This window comes from Anguilla anguilla, chromosome 11, assembly GCF_013347855.1.
Source record: "Anguilla anguilla isolate fAngAng1 chromosome 11, fAngAng1.pri, whole genome shotgun sequence".
Lineage (NCBI taxonomy): Eukaryota > Metazoa > Chordata > Actinopteri > Anguilliformes > Anguillidae > Anguilla > Anguilla anguilla.
In genome coordinates, this window is record NC_049211.1 from 31,761,343 (window position 1) to 31,781,963 (window position 20,621).

Genomic DNA, 20,621 nt, shown 5'->3' on the forward strand with positions numbered 1-20,621 from the left:
CCACCACACAGCTGGAAGTTATTTGCAAGAAAAGCAAAAAAAAAAAAATTGCAAGAAGGGAAAAATGATGCAACCATGAGACATAATAACATAGACCCGCAGACGCACACAAACACACACGTACGCACACGCACACACACACACAGCGTGCGGTTTCACCTGAAAAGCTATTGTTCATTTCAGGAGCGTTGTCGGCGTCGTCATTGCCTGCAGGCACTATTCCAGCACGCTGTGAGTCATTGCGGGGCTCGGGGTGCTTCGGGTATCAGCGCTGAAACCTGGGGTGGCTGTCAGTCAAAGCGGCATCACCGGAGATCACTGTCCCGCAAGGGGCAAGGCTGGGTGCTTCAGAAGCTCCATTACAGTCACCTGGGCACCAGAAAGACAATGGCAAGTTCTCAAAAGAAAGCCATTTGGCCAATACGTCTTTTTTATACGGAAAACAAAGAAACAAAGGCTAATTATTTCCTAAAATACACCACATGCATCAGTATGTATTGTAAAACTATTTGACTGTTGTATACATTTCCTGTTCAAATTTTCTGGCCGTAATGATAAATCAAACTGAATATCCAGGATTCACTGGACCCCTCTGATACTCTTGTTAGGAGCTTGCTCACATTCAAAATTTGAATCGAAGTTCAAACATGGATTTTTATTTATAAATGATTTGACCATTGTTCCTACTCCAGAGCCAAAATCAGACTGCTTCATCTTGAACAGATTTCAGCTTTTCCATTATGTTAAATGTGCTGCTGATGCACATGACAGCTATCTGCTAGTTACTGTCATTGTGGTTAGAGCTGCCAAATACCGTTGGTGTGTCTTTGCTATGGTCTGAGGAGAATCAGTACAGAGAACAGAGAATTGAGTAAGGAGCGCTGTCATCTAAACAGTAAAAGGGCTATTACTGCACATTTGCTTCCATGCTAACACAGGTGATTTTATCTTCAATTTGATTTTTCTGACCATTTAAAACACACATAAAGTTGCTCCGACTGAAGACAGCCATGACATAATTGAGCGCCAATGAGGATGAAACACAACGCTCGTTTCATCTGCGGTTCTCTTGGGTGGGCACGGGGTACGGAATCACGGGCCTGACAGCTGAGCGCTCGGCGCAATAACAACTCAGCGCGGAGAGCCTCATTAAACAGGACAGAAGCAGATACGCATAAAAACAGATTACTTCATAATAACCCTGTCTAGACACACAGTCCGTTTGGCACCCGTGTCTTCGGCGCACTCTTGAAGCTTTCCGCTGCGGTGGCTCTTCAGCCCAGACCCGCAGTCTATTCTTTTGTGCGGCAGTAACATTTTAAAATGAATTAAGCCGCGTTCCATTATAGCGAACTGTGTTTTTCCACGCCGTCGCCACATGCTCTCTCCCTGCTTGACTGCTCGCTCTTACTCCGCGTGTTCTCTGGATCAGCAGCCTCATTCACTGATCCGCTCCAGGAATATTCGTCCGCCGGTACATAAATTGAAGAAAAATTACCCATAGAATAAATCTTACAGGTGAACTTAGGTTTTTGTAGCTCAGCGGGGAACGGAATTTACTGGAACGGGAATAAAGTAAACCCTTCTCTCCAGCTGATCCGTTGCGGCACCTAGCAGAGCGTTGTGTGACAACCGAGATACTTCACTGAGATAAGTACGAGCTGAGCTCCCCTGATTGCAGTCAGGAGCAAAGCTCGTGACCCACACGGTTTGATATCTCTAGCATTTGGCTTACATTATCTCAGCGGTGAGCGCGGTTTGTCACCAAATGTGGGTAAGCCATTTGGCTGCTAAGAGAGGTTATCAGGCCACCTTGGAAATAAGCCTGGTGCTAGATCCAGTTGTTAACTGGAAACAATTCCGACAAGATAACCTTTTTTTTCCGAGGAATAATCTGGAAATATACACACACCACCTCTGGAGGCATACCATTGCTGTGCAAGCTGCTTTCGAATTACTGTGTAGTATATAGTCTTACTGTAGACCCTGAACCCCCCAAATGCCCCTATACTGTAGCAGTCATTCTAAAGCCGGAAGGTCCTCAGAAACCCATATAAATATAAAAAATATCCTTCATTGCACACAACTGTCTGGGCCAATCAAAAAAACTTTTTTTTTTCTGAAATTGAGGCATAGAAATCCATGTTCAATCTTTGAAGTTCAATTAAACTAAGGTGGAGGAAACATCCTAGCCAGCCAGCACTCGTCAGATTGCCATCTGCAGCAGCTGTCAGTGTCAGCATTTTGCAAATGTGCACTGCAGGAGCCTGTGACCATTCACCAACTCATTTGCTTTCCTATAACAGCCGATCCTCATCTCAACTACCTTGCCTTGACTGGATGCTAGTAGACTGATGTGGCGCCCATTTTCAAAACAGCAGGGATATACCAACTATGCTCTCCTGGCACCAGCCCGTCAGTGGCTAATTCATGCTTGCTGGCCAGGCTGTGGTTGTTTGTTAGCGCGGAGGCTAATAATATAACTGGGGTGTCCTAAAGTGTTTATATCCAAAAACAGATGTTTAATATGGTCTGCAGGGGAGAGGGGAAGATGCCAATGACCTGTGGCGTGAGGTACCAAGTAGCTTAAGCCTGTAGCTGTAAATAAACACAGACTCAGGGATGGGTCAGAGGCAGACCTGGGTCAAATATGTATTTATTTTGGATTCAAATACTTTTCTGTGCTCCATTGATATTTCCTGGTGTAATTGAGCCTGCCAATATGACCAGAAGGTGGGGTTTGCACTTAATTTAATTGGTTCCAATACACCAAACAAGATCAGTAAAGCATAGAAAAGTATTGGAATTCAAAACAAATACATATTTCACCCAGGTCTGGTCAGAGGTAGCATCAGGATAGAAAAGTTGGCTATTCATTTAACCATCTTGTTGGCTTCATAGTTCACATGCATCCCATGTCCACAGGGTCAAAATGACCCATCCTAACCCCCTGTTATAAAGCCTTTGTAAATGATGTGCGACAACTTTGATTCTGATTTCATGGCTGCGTGTTTTTAAAAAAGACTTATAAGATCTTTGTACCCAATACTGTACTCTTTTTGTAAAAATACAAAAAAGAACAATGTTAAACTTGGTTTAATGGTAATGGTAGGGTCTAATAGTAGGGTCACTCCAGGATAAGTCATCAAATTTCATGCTGAAAAAAATACATTTCAGGGGTTTTCACTGCTGTTAAACTCAGGACAGGGTCATGGTTACCCCTGAGGACAACAGGAGGGTTAAGGACAGCTTGGGTTAAGAACATAGTAACACACTTCATTTCAGTGCTATGTTATTTTCAAAATTATTATTCTCTATTTTTCCTTACCTTGGTAAATGCAGTTTTTGCAAGTTCCCTTGGCTTAAATTATCCACAAAATGACAAAATTTTTAATTTTATTTTCTGAAAATCTGTTTATAAACTGATCTGTGAGGAGGACTGAATCTGTTTCTCAATGATGAAAAGAGTGGTGAAAGAAAGGATGCTACCTTGTAAAACAGCTTACCTTCATATGTTACTGTTTCCAGAAGAGCCGCACCCTGCATCAATGTCCTGTAAATTCTCTCCAGACAGGAAGTTGTAGTCTATCTCCAGACAGGAAGTTGTAGTCTATCTCCAGACAGGAAGTTGTAGTCTATCTCTGGAACTTCACCATCTGGAAGTGCACGGGCTGTGCCTGAGGAAAACAGGACAAGGAGGACATCATTTTCCTGTGGAAGCAGCACCTCATGACAAGCAGGATTCAGCAACGGGTCCATACACAGACACCTGAATCCATAAGCACTGTGTATGTGCCTCCCCTGCGCACGTGGTTTCATAAAGATTATTACGTACTTATGTAATGATTGAAAATGAACCCATGGGTACACTAAAAGAAAAAAAGGCCATCATTTTGGTTTAAAATCTTCATAAAGTGTGCACATTTAAGTGTGCAAAAGTTATAGCTGAATAATACATTTAATTGATAATGTTCAATTGATAACCATAAGAATCACAGTGGTATTATGTGTCCTTTGAGATGACAACCAACCACTGGTGTATTAAACCACTTAAGTTAAACTGGAATGCAGTAAAATAGAAATAGAAGCTCCTATCAAAGACCTTTACTGGCACTTTACTGGCTCTATGATTTTGGTGCTGTTCATCTGCAACCAGGAAACCTATTTCCTTGTTTGGAATAGGCTCAGACTGGAACAACAGCATTGTCCACACCAGCAAAAGAGACTGAGGTAGGGGGAAGGTGGCAGTGTATCAGATCCATGCACACCTGACAGACACACACATGGCCCCACCCTGTTTCAGCTCTACTCACTCTTGCGTGCACGCGCACGCACGCATACACACACACACACCCACACACACATACACAAAAACACTCAGTTTCAGGTCCACTCACGCTCTCTCTGTCCTTCTCCCTATCACACACACAAACACACACACACACAGACCGTTCCTATCTTAGAATCAGAACAAAGAGTACAATAGACTGCTACCTGGCTTGGCCTCTGGCAGATGGCTGGGTCTCAGATCTCTCTCTGACTAACAGACAGCAGGTACTGAATGTAGGAAGCACTGATTACTGTAGCTAGACACAAAGGTGCCAATACAAATGGCGAATATGCATTATTCAGAATATTCTGCGTCCTTGTTTCGAACACAAAGGAAAGGACACTGTGAGCCATGCAGTCTGTACGTGCTATTTCAGTTACTCCACCAAGTTGTAGATACTGTTTTGCATGATGCTTGATCCTTCCCTGCAAACTGGATTATTTTCTTTTTGCAACTGCTCTCCAAAATAAACCTTTGTCTGCTTTTTTTGCAACATCAGAACTGTGACTCATCATCTGTGAGGTCAGTAGACAGTGCCCCCTCCTTATTTATTATCCCACTTCATCCAGACAGGGGAAAGCAGAGTGCTACAGGTAGAGATGAGATTGCAGAACAGAATGCGGGATCGTGAACCCACTCAGACCCCTGGCCACACGGGGCAGATCAGTGTATGAAATTAATTGCAGCTGCCTTCAGACTGCACCACTCTTCAGTCTGCAATATATCGTATGTGAAAAAGTGATATTGATAACATGGAAGGGTCTTAGTACAATGCAGTGAAGCAGATGAGGCAGTGCGGGACGCTAGCAGGCCAAAGCTAACCCAGGTGCCAATGTCAAGGTCAAAGCCAATGTGGAGATTAACTGCAAAAGGCAAACTAAAACCGCAGAACGTATTGCAATGTTACGTGAGAGAGAACAGGTTATGATGGGAAAAGTTATGTTGTTATAAAAATTGTTTTGAAACCCCAGAAGTGGTGTCAACTATTCTGTATTATTCTCTATTCTAATTCAGGGTACCTGTCAGAGATAATCAGTGTCAGACAAAAAAGATATGCAGTTAAAGACGGTTAGTATTTGCATATTCATGAGTATTCATGAGAATTATTACTCTATGTAGGGGCTTCAGATCCATTCTCTGTCTTTAAGTGTTTGGTCACAACTCAACAAAGTAAATTTGTTAGTTAAAGAATTGTGGGAAGGATGAAACAGAACCACAGAGCTGTTATGTGAGCTGAGCTGACAATGCTGTTGCCCTATCACTGCATGTGAAACTATGTTGGGATGCTGTCAGTGCAGCATCACTCTCATGGTTTTGTACAACCCTCTTCCTTCACATATTTTACATATGCTACCATAGCTTAGCGCCCTGGGCCTCTGCATGTGCAACAGGTAATCTTATAATTATACAGTGCCCAACCTTCTCCACCTCTGTGTTCTTCCCTGGAGCTTCTGCCCCTTCCCCTGCCCTGAGTTTGCAGACCACTCCAGCCCCATTCCTCTCTTGGTTCAAGCCCCATGCCATAGCAAAACTGGAATCAGTCAGTCTGTCTGTTTGTCTGTCTATCTACTTAGACTGTATTTTATAGAACAAAATAACAAAAGAAATTCCCAGCAGGGAGTTTTTTCTCACCACCATTTGAGTATTTTTCATCCCACTATTTAGATTTTTTTGCCTCACTTGCTCATTTTTGGAGGGTTTAGGCCTGGCTTTTACCAAATTTTCCTGCTAGTGTTTTCTCTGTAAAGTGCCTTTGTGATTGTGTCTCTGTAAAAAGCACTATAAAAAAATACATATTGAATTGTTTTGAATTACTTATGCTTCATTGAACACTTTAATATGCATATTACCAAGCATGCGTTTTATTTTATTTCTCTGACATGAGTTCTTTTTATATTATGTGGACCTCTGTGATAGGATCACAGAACAGATTATTATTATTATTTTTTAGAGGTTGATTTAATAATCAACCTTCACGGATGCAAAAAATAAAATAAAATAAAAATTCTAAAATAGTTTCTACACCAATATTTCTGGTGTAAGGACTATGATCATATCCTCCAGCGTATGATTGACAGCATGCAAATTGGATCCACCAAAACTACTGCATGTTGAATATTTTTTTGGTGTTTCCCTCCAGCAGGGAACATTCGCAGGCGTTTTAAAGCAAGTTCCCTGTGAACACCATTACTCACTTACCAGTGCCAGATATAGTGTCTCAAATGCTATGGTTTCACTGAAGTTTTAATACGCTCACAAAAGTGGTGTACTTCAACATTATCTTTTAATAATGTACATTATGCTACTTAAGTAGCTATTCCTTGCCGGCCTCCCTGCTTCCATCATCATTCCCCTCCATTTTATCCAGAATGCTGCAGCTCACCTGATCTACATCTTCCCAAAGCATTCTCATGCCCTCCCCCTCCCCATTCTCACTTCCCTCCACTATTCTGTTCTGTTCTGTTTCGGCTCGTATCAGATCCAAAACCTTGGTGCTAGCCTATCTGTTTGCCTACCGACCTCCCATCAGGAGATCATCAAACCTTACAAACAGGCTAGACCCCTTTGTGTTCTACAGACTCAGCATGCCCCTCTGCCTACCACCACACTCCTCCCCCTCTGCATGCCTGCTCTTCCATGTCACACCTGCTGTCTGTCCTGGCCCCCCAGTGGTGGAATGACCTCCCTACAGCAGGCAGAACAGCAGAGACACTTCCCACCTTCTGCCACTCACTGAAGGACTCACCTCTTTAAATTATGCCTGGCTTCCCCCCACCCCCTCCTGTTCTCCAGTACTTCTGCCAACGACATGGCTACTGCAACTGAGTAATTACTTCTATTAGATTGCACCGTACTGTTTCAAATGCTGGTGGAGTTGACTCAAGGTGTTTATGTACACTCTGTGTATGAAAACAATATGGATCATAATTTGGGATGTAAAACAGAACCTATTTCAGCCTTTATTTCAAAGAATGATTAGGTAGCTCTTCTGTGCTGCCATCCATCATACAAATCAAACAATAAAAAAATGTTTTTCCCAATCCATTCCTTTATTTAGCCTACATTCTGATCATGCATGTTTGTCTGGTTGACATAGCAACGATAAACATTAGCTGTGCAGCTGTTCTAGCCTTGGCTTTATTCATTAGCTTTCTTTAGTATTCCAGGTAAACTGAAGAACAGCTTTGGGTTGCGTCGGGTAACATTTGTGAAGTATCTCCCACCTCTACGGTTACTGTTGTTCTTAACCCCAATTTATGCATTTGTCTTCTCATTGTAAGTTGCTTTGCATAAGAGTGTCTGCCAAATGTCAATGTAATGGACAGTAGTATAATATTTCAAACATCAAAAATATTACAAACAATCAGAGACCAGAAACTAAAATAAAAAAACATAAATAAAATGGAGAACACTGCTGGTTTTAAGTACAAATTTTATCACAAATCTAACGCTGCATTAAATTGTTTTGTGCAAAATAGCAGTGGATAAGGTCTGTGGAAAAAGAGTTCTGAAAATGGTGTGGAATCAACTCTGACAGAGCACAAGTGATCCCTGATAGAGTACTTTTATCTGGAAATCTTTCTGTGTACCTCTTGAAACCAGGGGCTTTCATTTGGTCCTGTAGCCACCCTGTGTCTTCTCATTTTCGTTTCAACCATTCTTGGAATTCCTGCAGCATACTAAAATGTTTATTGTCCTTAATGAAATGCTTTTAATGTGTAACGCAGGAGGATGCACTCTCTTATGACCACATTATGTCAGACATAGCTCTGTCAGCTCAACAGAATGAGTACTCAATCCTAATACTTACAATCAGTCAGAACAGTTCTCTGACAGTTAGTGCTTTCATTTTTTGTAATATGCTCAATGGGTACCCTGGAAAGGTGTTGTAGAATGATTTGAATAAATGAAAGAGATTAAATCAATCCTAAATGATTAAATTGTGAAAATCTGGGTCAGTGTATATAAATATATGACAAAACATTTAAGAATAGTCTCACCTTTTGGAGTAAAATAATACCCACCTCATATGCAAGATATAACGTTCACAATATATTTATGAGAAACCTTTAGTGAAAAATTTGAGTGACGATTCTGAGATTTTTTATTTGTATTAAATTAAGAAATTTGGAAAATGTTATTGATCATTTCACACAAAGGCTTTCGAATTTACCTTTTGGTACAGTAAATTCACTTCATTTGCAAAACCATTTTGAATAAAATCACTTTCTTTCATTTGAATATTGCAGTCACCTAATTGAAATGTGAATTTGTAAAGTGCAAGCTTACTGCTTTAGTAATTTCTCCTATAGAGGTGTGTAATTAAAATGTGGTTCTATCCTCATCATGAAACAAAAATTCTCCAGTGAAATGTAAGTGTTTAAATTGTGAACATAATATGGTGAGGAATGGAATTTATTTAGTACTCACACTCTTGTAACCTCTTGAAATGAACTTATTTTTACCTTTAAAAAATTATGCAGGGTTTTCAATGGACGCCACGCATACTCAGAGCTTCCATACTGCATGTAGGACAGCACAAGGGTCGGCCTGTTCAGGATCTCATGCAAACTGCTGCTCTTATTGTTTAATCCAGTCCAATCAGATGAATCATGTTTGTTTGACTTAACGTTCTTATAGCCAGGAGATAGTCACAGACTGCACATGTACCCATGTTGAAAAGATTTTATTGTGTGCGAACCAGCATTTGCACACACAGACATGTTAAATGAATACACAAAAAATCAAACTGTAATTACTACACCTCCCCTCCTCAATACACACACACACACACACACACACACACACACACGGGCACGCACACACACAAGTTGAACTTTTATCAAACGTTTGTGTTAACTGTGAAGAGAGAGACGTATTCATATTTGTGTGGTATGTGTGGGTGCTTTATTGAGGATGTGTACTTTTCAACTTGAGCCATTCAAAAGTAGCATAAATCCATCATAGAGATGAGCAACATACAGACAGGACCACTGCAGCTGCCCGTCTAACACAGAATGAGGCAGCACTTGTACAATGTCCGCATGTGAAAACAATCAGAGGTGTGACGTATTTGAATTGAAGTTGCTTTACTAAGGCTGCACAAGATTGGCGAAATGCGTGATGTGCAACGAACATGTCGGATATTGCGATGGGGATACAAAATGCGATGAGACAATTATTTAAGTGTGCCACAAAGGTAGACCCAATTCTAATTCAATGACTGACATTCGTCATACATTTCGGGGAATGGCATTTATACTTTGGTGAAGGCCTGCGGGGAGGGTTCTGTTCTCTATGGTAACAAGACACCAATCTCTTGACCATTTGTTTACATTTGTGAAAACATGGCAGCACACCCATGTGTAAACCATATGATGAACATAAGGAAGAATATGTGCATGAAATGCTGGATTAAGACACACATTTCAAATAGCCTATTTTCGGATGTCGGCCAACCGGGCCAATGACTAAATTAACCCCATCCATCCCTACATCGTACATGCAAAACTTTCTTATTAATTCTGATAGTTTCCCTCTCTCTCCATTCATGTTTATTAACACCAGTCGAAATTAAAATAATGAATCTGAATAGTGGAGCATCTGGCTGCCCAATCACAGCGTGCGTGATGGTGTCCACCACATAAAATGGTGGATGGTTCTGCCACATGTTTTTCAGTCGAAAATGCATCTGTTTTGATGAGGTATAAATTAGGCCTTACTGATTGCACTGCAGGGAAAAAGAGATTGCATTGCAGAGTGAGGTTTACATGGCTTGTGTCAATATTCATAATCCTGATATCGCATCCCTTTACGTAGCCTTTATTGTGTAAATTCATATTGCAATGACAATTTAAAAAGTGATACATCATGCAGCCTTACTGCTAACCAATATACCAAAATGAACGCGATGCAGTGTTACTAGCTAATGCAAACTCAAACACAGATTTATTGTTACATAGGGTACACACTAACAGAGAATTTGCATTGCAAATATTTTTCTGTCAGAAAATATCCTATATGGGCATCACTGCCCTGTTTCCATGGTGATTTCTGCTGCCACTCTTAACCTCGCAAGAGGTCATCAGGACTCTTAAAATACCCGAGGTGTGGAGTGTTCTTTCAGCTAAAACTTTTGTCTTACCACCTTTAACTTTTTTTACTCAAGAAAAATATCTCACGACACAGAACATACTGTATTTTTCCATTCTCAGTAGTTTGGTGCTCACCCTAAGCCTTTGAAACTAAACCATCTGTTTGAAAAGAAGAGGACAGAGAAATCAAATGGCAATGAGCCTCAAATCCGCGTTCAGCTTCAAAACAAAATCACGGAACAACATGGACATGTTTTTTTGGTTACAGCTTTCTCAACCAAGGGACTCAGTGAAACTGTCTGAGAGAACTTGGATGTCTTTGCCAAGGGTGGGAGGGGGAGGGGGGGTATACTGGAGCTGCATAAGAATGATGAGATCTCAGATATGAACAGCTCAATTACTGAGGATTGTTTGCACAGTAACCAATGCAAAACTGACCGAGGGGATCTTTAAGCTGCCCGCTGCTTCACCTGTGCTCTACCAACTAGTATCTGGGTGGTTGCTTCTGTGCCAAATGAAGTGGTCTACAGTGAGGTAAATCCCCCCAAAGGCTGTGGCTGTCTCCAATCACTTTACTCTCCTATACCTCCACCACTGCAAATAACAGGCAGACTTGATATCAATGATAACACAGAATTTAGATTTAACAACCAACCCAGAGAAATCATATTTTGTATTGCATGCAAAATGTTCATTAAACCCCAAGATAAACATGTATGGCTAACTTTTATTTATAAAAAACATATCTCATTTCTAAACAAGGGATCCGGAGGCTTTGGAACGGCAAGTTCACCACCGATTGGCAGTCCACTAAATGGACACATCACCAATTTTTCACAATATAAAAAATGGGGAAAAATTGTGATATTGATTGCACATGATCTTTAACAGCTGAAGTACATTCACTACCCTGAGTGTACAGGGTCACTCAGAAACAGGCTACCTGAAAAAGCCAAACTCTGTAGGCTACAGAAAATTCTCTCATTTTCCAGCTACTGCTATAAGACTCCCTGCAGCACATTTCCCATTGTTAGAACTGTACATTCAGTACTGCTGGAAATACAAGCATAATCCCTGAAAATGACAGCGTGAGTCAAGATAAGAGTGTACTGTATATGCACATCATATCAGGCTAGTCTGAGGCTCATCTGAATAGTCTTTCTACCTCAGTACAGGTTTTTGTTCAATTACTTTTGCACTTTTGTTCTTACAGCAAAATGACAGTAATTCACGTTTCCTTAACTCCGTGAACTTTAGTCAAGGTTGTTGAATCTTTGGCCAGTTAAGGACAAACCAAATGTTTCACTGTGATCGTGGTTTATAGTTATATAAATCAAAGGGTGGTAAAAGTTGAAGATAAACAACCACATTGGCGCAGCTGTATTAAAATAAGAAACTCCACAGTAAAGTCAGCTAATATGGCATCAGGCCCCATGTGGCCAGTACAGCCTGTACTGTATGTACCATTGCAAAGCACATGAGTGTGAAACTGAAATGATGAAAGGCCACAGTATCTGCAGGTTTCTATGCTATATATGTTCGGTCAGCAGCCAGTATAGGCCTTTGATACAAGATGTACCAGTCTTCAGCCAGTCAGTGACAAATGAATCCTTTAAGGCGGGGTTGCTGAAATCTGGCCCTCAAGCTCAGTATTGCCACTGGTTTTCTCTTCTGCCGGATAGTCCATAGTCACTGGTTGGTCAGTGATTACATTCACCTGGTGCGCCAGGTTTAAATCAGTCCCTGCTTAGAGGGGAGGAATGAAAACCAGCAGTCCTATTGGCCCCGAGCGCCAGATTAGCATATCCCTGATTTAAGGGCTGCAACACATTAAAATCCATTAGACTCTCAGAACTCAAGCCTGACCCTGCTTTCAAGCGATGTCAGGCCGTTAATATGTCAGAACCCGGGAATCCGACTCGCTCGTGCTCACATGCTTTATGGTCGGACAACCGAAAGAAAGATGGAGGCGATTAATTATGTGCCTTATGTGTGGCCGCACGTCAGTTCCTGTTGGGCTGTTTACCTTCTAGGCTAGCAATCGACTAGCCAGTTATAGCAAGAAATGGCTATTTCTGGGGGTTAAGAATGCAAATAAAACAGAGAATTGAATGCTGCAGTGGCTGTGGTTCACTTATGGCTTTATTGTATGAAATAAAGTTCATGCAGGAGGGTTTGTTTGACTATGTTGGCAAGAGCGAGTACTTCACAACTCTGGCAATTCCTGTTGTATCTAGAATCCCGATTTCCCTGACTAGCTCATCCAACATAATAAGGAGATCATATGTACCTTCCTGGAGGCAAACTCATGTAGACCGTACATTTGACATCACATGAAGGCAGGCATACAAGAATGGAATTCTACAGGAGGATTGCACCACCAGTGTGTGGACATGTTTACAGCTGGTGTTGTTTCAGTACTGAACAAGGTAAAATGTCTGCACAGATGTCAAATTAGCATGTTAACTATCACCTCTCAAAGGTAGACCCACTTTCCATTATTTCAAAATTTTTACCTTTCCCACATTTTCTACTGTCCCAGGATAGTTCTACAGTGCTCCCCCCTTCTTAGACAAAGAAAAGAACCATAGTATTCCATTTAATAAAAAGCTCTTCACAGAGTAAATGTGATTGGTGTTGCTTCCCTGCAGTGTCTTCCCAACATTAGAAGAATGCATATGTTTCTCAGCATATACTGTACTATACCCAACACAGGGCTGCCAAAAGTCCTGTATTAGCTGAGATGCCCTGACACCACTAACTGTTGCTCCATCTTACCTACACAGGAGTTACTCAGTAATAACCTCTTGTTACCAAATTAGTTACAATTTAACTAATGCAGCTAATTTAACTAAGTTAGCTGTAACTGTAAAGTGTTACCTACGTTTCCCATCAAGTTCGTGCTGGTATGCTACGATAATTTTAAAATCTGAAAAAAAAAAACTGATCAATAATTTTGTTGCATTTTATATGGCAAATAAATCAGTTCATGGTTTGTTATGCAAATATTTTATTTTGAAAAAAATAATAATGAAGGAGATTCCCAAATCGGAATGCCATTCAGAGCTCCTAACTTTTATAATAAAAAAAAATATTTCTCATTATTTCTATGGTTTATCAATTTAGTTATGTTAGACTTTCAGAAAAACTTAGTGGCTAATTTCAGGCACCTAAAACATGCAAATGTTTTAAACTCGCAAATTACCATTTATGCTAACCTATTTAATGACACTATCTTTCTGAAATTGTAGCGCAGATCTAATTTTGTAGTTACATTTTCTTGGAGATCTTGTGTCCACAAACTGTAACCAAGTCATTTATTACTTATTTAAGTTTTTAGAAATGGTTGATATTGATTACAACATGTGCTTGAAATTGGGTCATCACTTATTTTATCCTTTATATTTTCGAAATGAAACAGAATAACCACATATTCTGAGGTATAATCTTTCCTCTTCAGAAGTTTTGTCAATGATTCTGCTATTCTGACCACCGTGGGAAATCATTTCCACAACTGTGGGGCCAGTACAGATAAGTACTATGATTCAAAGCAGCAAATATATGGTTGCCCTGAGGTTGCAGAACAGAGAGATCTGAGTATAAAGTTTGAATATTGATTGAGGTATGGTGGATCACTACAGTGTGCCCTGAAAGGAAGAGTACATTTTTTAAATTCACTATTATATAGATATTTTTTGCAGTCAATGACATAATAACTCTATGTACAAGATGATTACTGCAACATACAAGTTAAGTTGTACATACAAGATAAACTGCTTCAATTGTCATACATACAATTTAACAGGTGGAGGCCCTGAAAGCCTGAAAGGTAAAAAATGAGAAAGGTTTATCTCATACATATGAGTTATCATGTATGCATGACTTCTCATATGTATGAGTTATCGCATACGTATGGGATATATTTTACCTGACATTGACCACAAAAAAGTAAATTAATATATTTTTTAAAGTGAACCTTCCCTTTCAGGGCTTCTGTGCTACAGTGATCTAGTTAACCGTAATAAAATAAGATGGTATCTTTGGATCATGAACTTGTTTGTATTTGTATTTTTAAACAAATAGATTCCACTTCTAATTTCAACATGCTGTAGTTAGTTCTTAAAACAAGTGCATAAAACAAAATCCACAAAGAAGATGGTTGAGGAAGGAGTTAATTAAGGTCATTTGAAACAAGCAACCTACATTTTATTTATATATTATTGTTATTATTATTGTTATTATTATTATTATGTGATCATCTTCATCAATTTTTTTGGAAAGTTTCTTATTGAGTCAGCTCATTATGAGGTTACTTGATATCTGCAGATAAACAGAAAGTTTCCCAATGGTAGAAAAAAAAAGTCATTCTCTGATGAAGAGCCATTCCATATATAGTATTACTGTGACAAAAATAGCCAATGGCTGCTTTGGATTAGAGAAGAAAATGGCATCCCATGATGCGCTGTACATGCTCACAACTGGGTGCTATTTGCAGGCGAATGTATTCAGTCAGTTCTATGACAGACAAAGTTCAGTTATGAGTCAAACACTGATCATTTTGATAATTTTGCAGTTTACTGTATATTGCTCATTTAGATGAAATACACATGTATAGCAAACAGAACAGTGGAACAGCCATGAAAATATAAATCACTGCTTGATATTCTGTTCTTGTTGCTATGGACAACCCTGCAACGACTGACCTATCAGAACCATCCCTCAGAAGCAAGAGGCTCATTTGTGTGGTGCTTCCACATTTTTTTTTTCCAGTGCACCGCAAAGCAATATAAATGGTGAAATTCTGATTTAAAAAAAAAAAATTAATGTTACAAGAATAAGTGCCCAGCCCTAGAAATTTAATTTGCAAGCTGGCCCTGCATGTCCTGGAGGAAGCCACACTGAGCCAAACATCAAGGAAGGAAGCCTGGATATGAAGGAATAAATATCCCTTGGCTTGATGCAGAGGGGATTAAGGGCAAATGGCAAAGCCACAGTTTTGGATTGAGGGCAGAGTTAACCTCGCTGCCTTTGAAAGCACACACACACACAGCCTCGGTGTCTTCAGACACCTCTTCTTCAGAGGACAACAACACGAGACGTTCAGCGTGTTCCTGGCGAACGCTGCCGGCGTTCCTCCTCCGCTCGGCACAATGTGAAGCAAGCTGTCGAGACTCCCCTTTCTGTGTCCCTGTCGACTTAACATGTGACACTGGAGGGTGAGATTAGTGAGAGGAAATCCTCAGAAGCAGCAAATCAAGAAGCGAAATCGCTGGGCTCTCAGTGCCGTATTCTGTCCTCTCTATCTTGAACTACTAAATGTTGCATGTGAAGCATGGCTACACTCCATCTATTGCAATCTCCAGTCCTGAAGTACTTACAATGTCTGCTGGTTTTTGGTGGGTTCCAGCATTTAGGTCATTCATTTAAATCACTGGTTAGTTAAAAAGCCCACATCTCGATCTAAGTTGGTTGCTGATTGAAAGGAAATGACAATACTTCTGTATAATTTATACTCCTGCATGGTTTTTTTAATAACTCATACTCCTGTCTACTCAGAAGTTGATGTAATACTTTCTGAGGCTTCTTGTCAAACAATTAAGACATTGCAGTACCTCAATCCATCATTCAGTTATGACAGGTATGTCCAATTTTACCTGGAGATGACTGGCATGGGTGCAGGCTTTAGTTTTAGACCAGCACTATCATTATTATCATTACCATTATTATTATGATTATTAGTATAGGCACATGATTCAACTAATGATCTAATCATGGTCTTCAATCAAAAGTTATTTTCTTAAAAGACTGCACCCACCCACATCTGATACCTTTGCAGATTAGATGGGACACCCCTTTTCAGAGCAGGGGTTCTTAACCCTGGTTTTATTCACCAAACGGTGAATCAGAGGGAAAAAATGGTAACGTTCGTGTGATAATCAAAGTTAAGGACAAATGTTGATTGAATACGGACCAGATTCTCTGCTAGTATTGGGTGTGTGTGTTTGCACATCACTATTTTCCCTTTTTTCTGCAGGGTGTATAACAATGTTTTAGATAATGCATTTGTACCTATGTGATCGGATTAGAGAGTGGCCAGGTGGCAGACAGTGGGGGTGGTACAGCATGGAAAAAATGGTTCCCAATGGGAGGACATTTGTGCATAAAGAATTGCTGTTGATGAGGATGGTGCAATAAAATTGGTGGTATAGTGCAGGAACACTTATATAAGACAAACAGTGGCTGACAGGTAAAAATGTAATTCAGTTGAGCTAGTATCTCTCAAGGTTACATGAATATTAATAGTTGAAATACTGTATATCATAGATGGTATTCAATATAGATGGGACAAAGGTTAGCTGGCAATAGGTTATTTTGCTACTGTTTGCAAACTTGTTGTATAGGGCATATTTTAGCTAATCCAAGTTTGCTATCTATAAAACAAATCAACACAGCATAACATTAGGATCTATTCATGTAGTTAAGTATTTGCAAGATTATCCCATAACACATATTCGTTTTCTTGCCTAAGGTGTAAACTGAGAACTTATTTCTTATTATTCCAATTCTTCTGGACCCAGTTTAACATTTTTTTAAACTATACATACAAAATATATGCCATTGTCATGCTTCCCAGCTTGCAGCAAAGCTAATGTTTAATGAAACAACACTACTGCCAGGCTCTTCAAGGTAAGTACTGCTTACTTATTGCTACATGCTTGGTTGTTTTAAAAAATTACCTAGCATGCTAACTATCTACTGTACCTACATCTAAAAATGTCTGGGTAAATAGGTGCATATTACCTAGTTAGCTACAAAGTGAATGTTAATTTAACAAAAGAGGTGGATAGCACCATAGGTATAGTCACCAGTTTGCAGGTACGCTATACAGATTATGCATTCACTACCAAACATTGGCACATTAAAATTGTTTATGGCTTGTACGGTAACTAGTTAAACGTTGCGCTGCATTCACTACAAGGTATATCTGTGTGTGTGTGTGTGTGTGTGAGAGAGAGAGATAGAGAAAGAGAGACAGAGAGAGATTACAAACTGCTGGAACTAACTGTAAATTTCATTCATGTGTCAGTCTATCAAATTCAAAGGCATGCTAAGGACTCACTTGTTACTCTATACCTGTTCAACGCATCAGGTTTATGATGTGCTTTTTAAATTTATGATAAACATAATTTTGTTCAGTGTTGATTTAGAATAAAAATATACCTAAATGGGACTTTTGTTTACTCCAGCATAAATGACTAGGTTGTCAAAATAAAACCTGAATATAAAATAAAACCTACTTAATAGGTTTTCACCCCTTGGTATTACAAACCTAAATCGGGTGTATTCAGTTTTCTTGAGACTCTTTCACAATGCAAGTTTAATTGCATGATTTCAGAAGAACAATCACTGACATGGTCACTGAGGTCTCACAACAGCAGATTGACCAGTCACATGGTCTTAAAGACAAAGCAACTGCCCGTGGAACTTCCAGATGATGTTGTTAGGAGGGAAAAAGATTTAGAAGGTTATACAAGATTGGATTTGAAACTATTAACATTTCCTTTGAACGTGCCATTAAGTCTATTCTAATAAAACAGAAACAAATATTACAGAACCCAGACACTACCAAGATCAAGCTGTCCTAGCAAACAGAGCAACTGAAGGAGAAGTGACAAAGAGGCCATCTACAAGGCAGAAAGATTTGCAGAGCTCATTGGCTGAAATTGGGGGGGAAATGTCCACAGATCAACAGTAATTGACCGATTTGTCATGTGTTGGAAGAAAGGAAAACATTAAGTCATGACTTGAGTTTACCAGAAGGCATGTGACAGATCCATAGGCCTTCTGGAATAAGATGTTGTGGTCAGACAAGACTAAATTTGAGCCTTGAATCATAGTGCTATGTTCAGTGCAACACCATCTCCACCAGCATGGTGATGGCATCCTCATTACATGGGATAGCTTTATAGCAGGATGGACTGAAAAGAATGTTGCCATCAAGGGCAAGATGGGTGGAGCCAAACGCAGTCTAGTCCTTGACCACAACCTGTTTCAGTCGATAAAAGATTGGCTCATATTCCACCAGGACAATGACCCACAGCATATGGCACACAAATGGAATGACATAAAGACAAGAAGATCAGTATTCTGGGACACCATAACGTATAACAACATAATGGATGACGTGGGAAAAGTCTAAGGTAGGTTTATCATTTCTGAAGGCACTGAAATCATTATATATTTATATATTTATTTATTATATATTTATTTATATATAAACTGCATGTTCCTTTTGCATTTTATCATAATACCCAGTTGTTTCATACTGCAGTACAATGCATTCAGATGAAAGGAGGAGAAACAAGGCAAGCAGGTCCTTGGTTTGAATCATGAGCCTTTCTGTGTGGAGTTGCATGTTCTCCCGTGTCCACAGTCCAAAGATATGTAGGTAAGGTGAATTGGAGATCCTAAATTTCCCCTAGGTATGTGTGTGTGTGTGTGAGTGAATAGTGTGTGAGCCCTGCCAAACTGTCCAGGGTATATTCCTGCCTCTTGCCCACTGCATGCTGGGATAGTCTCCAGCACTTCCCGTGACCCTGACCAGGAATAAGCGGGTATAGATAATGGATGGATGGATCCTGCAGGTAGCAGCAGGACAGTAGATGATATCTCAGCTATAAAGTCTTTGTCCTTTGCTTCATTGACTGATCTATTTTAATATATAATTCAATCAAAACAGATCCTACAAAATATGAAAAGTAATATCCCAAATATAAAAAGTAACTGCGTGAGGTAAAACAAGCTAAAACTGATATTTTTCCATCGCATGATTTTACAATAGCACCAGGGAAGATTTCCTACGCAAATGCAAGAAATAAATTCAAGATAATAACCAAAAACATTTAAGATTCTGGTAGTTCGGTAAGTCGGTAACCTTATGTAAACTGGAGCTCTCATATATTGTACATTATCCACAGTACTAAATAACAACTACACAACGGATTTGTAAATTATGTATGTTAAATTGTGAATGAAACAGAAGGGTGTCTTTTTTACATGAGCCCCTGTCCAACTAGTAGTCCGTGTCATCCATATAATCCCACAGTTTAAGATACATTTGTTACGTCTTCCTACCACAGTAAACACATGTGTAGAAACATAAATTTTACTCAGTGAGGTGCACTTGTCCTTTAAGGCTTTCAGGCCAAAATGCTTTGGCTCCAACTTCTTCACTGCGCAATTCTTCAGAAAATTCACTGCAATGCAATTACTCCAGGGGCACACCTATTGTAGCCACACAGCGAATCAAGATAATTAATTTATTCATCTGAAGTTTGGCATACTTATCAACATGAACTGCACATATGCACAAATTATTTTGTGGGATTCTGTGACCACTGTCTAAGCTGGCACATCCCTGGAATGCTGCTGACTGGCTTTGTATCCATAAAGGTACAAAGATGCCCCTGAAGGAATGTTGAACTCTGCATGTTATTGCCAATCTGTTCTCTTTTTATGAACCCCCAAAGGCATATTACTGTCACCAATCCTCAGTGCTCCCACACAATTTTGCACCTATAAATTCTGCCGACACCTGTTGAAGACTTGCGTTGGGTTGGACTGATCCAGAACTTTTGCACTCGTACTCTGACAATCTGTGCTCATTTCAGATTCCATGTCATGACCTGGAAATGGTTCAACACTGATTTCCCATTTCTGGCTACTCCTACACAAAAATACCTTGCTGCACTTTGTAGCAATGTTGAGAGTGATTGGCTCTCTGGTGCAGCCTCACATATTGTGAATGAACAGAGCAATAAGCTAACAAGTGACAGAGAAGGAGTGGTTGTATTTATCAAGAGCATTTCACTCACATTCACTTAGGTAGCTAAACAAGGTTTTCTCATTATCAAAATTTTTGGAGATGCTGCTTATTTTGACCAAGCCCAACAAAGTTAAGCCACTTATATCACACATTTCTTGTTGACATATTTTGGTATTTTAGATTCTACAATGCATATTTATTTTCTGCCATTGTTAGGTGCTTGCGTTCGTAAATTACAATTTTCGCTTTTCCCCTAGTGGCATGATGAGTTTTTCAATATTTCCATTCAGGAGCTCAGAGAGCTGTTTAATGGTAGACAGTGGGGTGCGATACAGAAATACAGCGGCTTCATATGGCAAGACGTTTGTAC

At 39.8% G+C, this 20,621-nt stretch overlaps 1 protein-coding gene across 6 annotated transcripts in view; it reads right to left on the reverse strand.

Moving 5' to 3' along the window:
- LOC118208523 (membrane-associated guanylate kinase, WW and PDZ domain-containing protein 1-like) overlaps positions 1-20,621 on the reverse strand; it is an 85,344-nt gene that overhangs the window by 53,939 nt on the left and 10,784 nt on the right. For all 6 annotated transcript variants that reach the window (XM_035383284.1, XM_035383282.1, XM_035383283.1 and 3 more), the window contains exons 2-3: positions 3,507-3,677; positions 160-369 (exon numbers count right to left, since the gene is read on the reverse strand). In XM_035383284.1, the coding sequence (XP_035239175.1) occupies positions 160-178 (19 nt within the window). In that variant the 5' untranslated portion in view covers positions 179-369; positions 3,507-3,677. The remainder of the gene's footprint in view (positions 1-159; positions 370-3,506; positions 3,678-20,621) is intronic.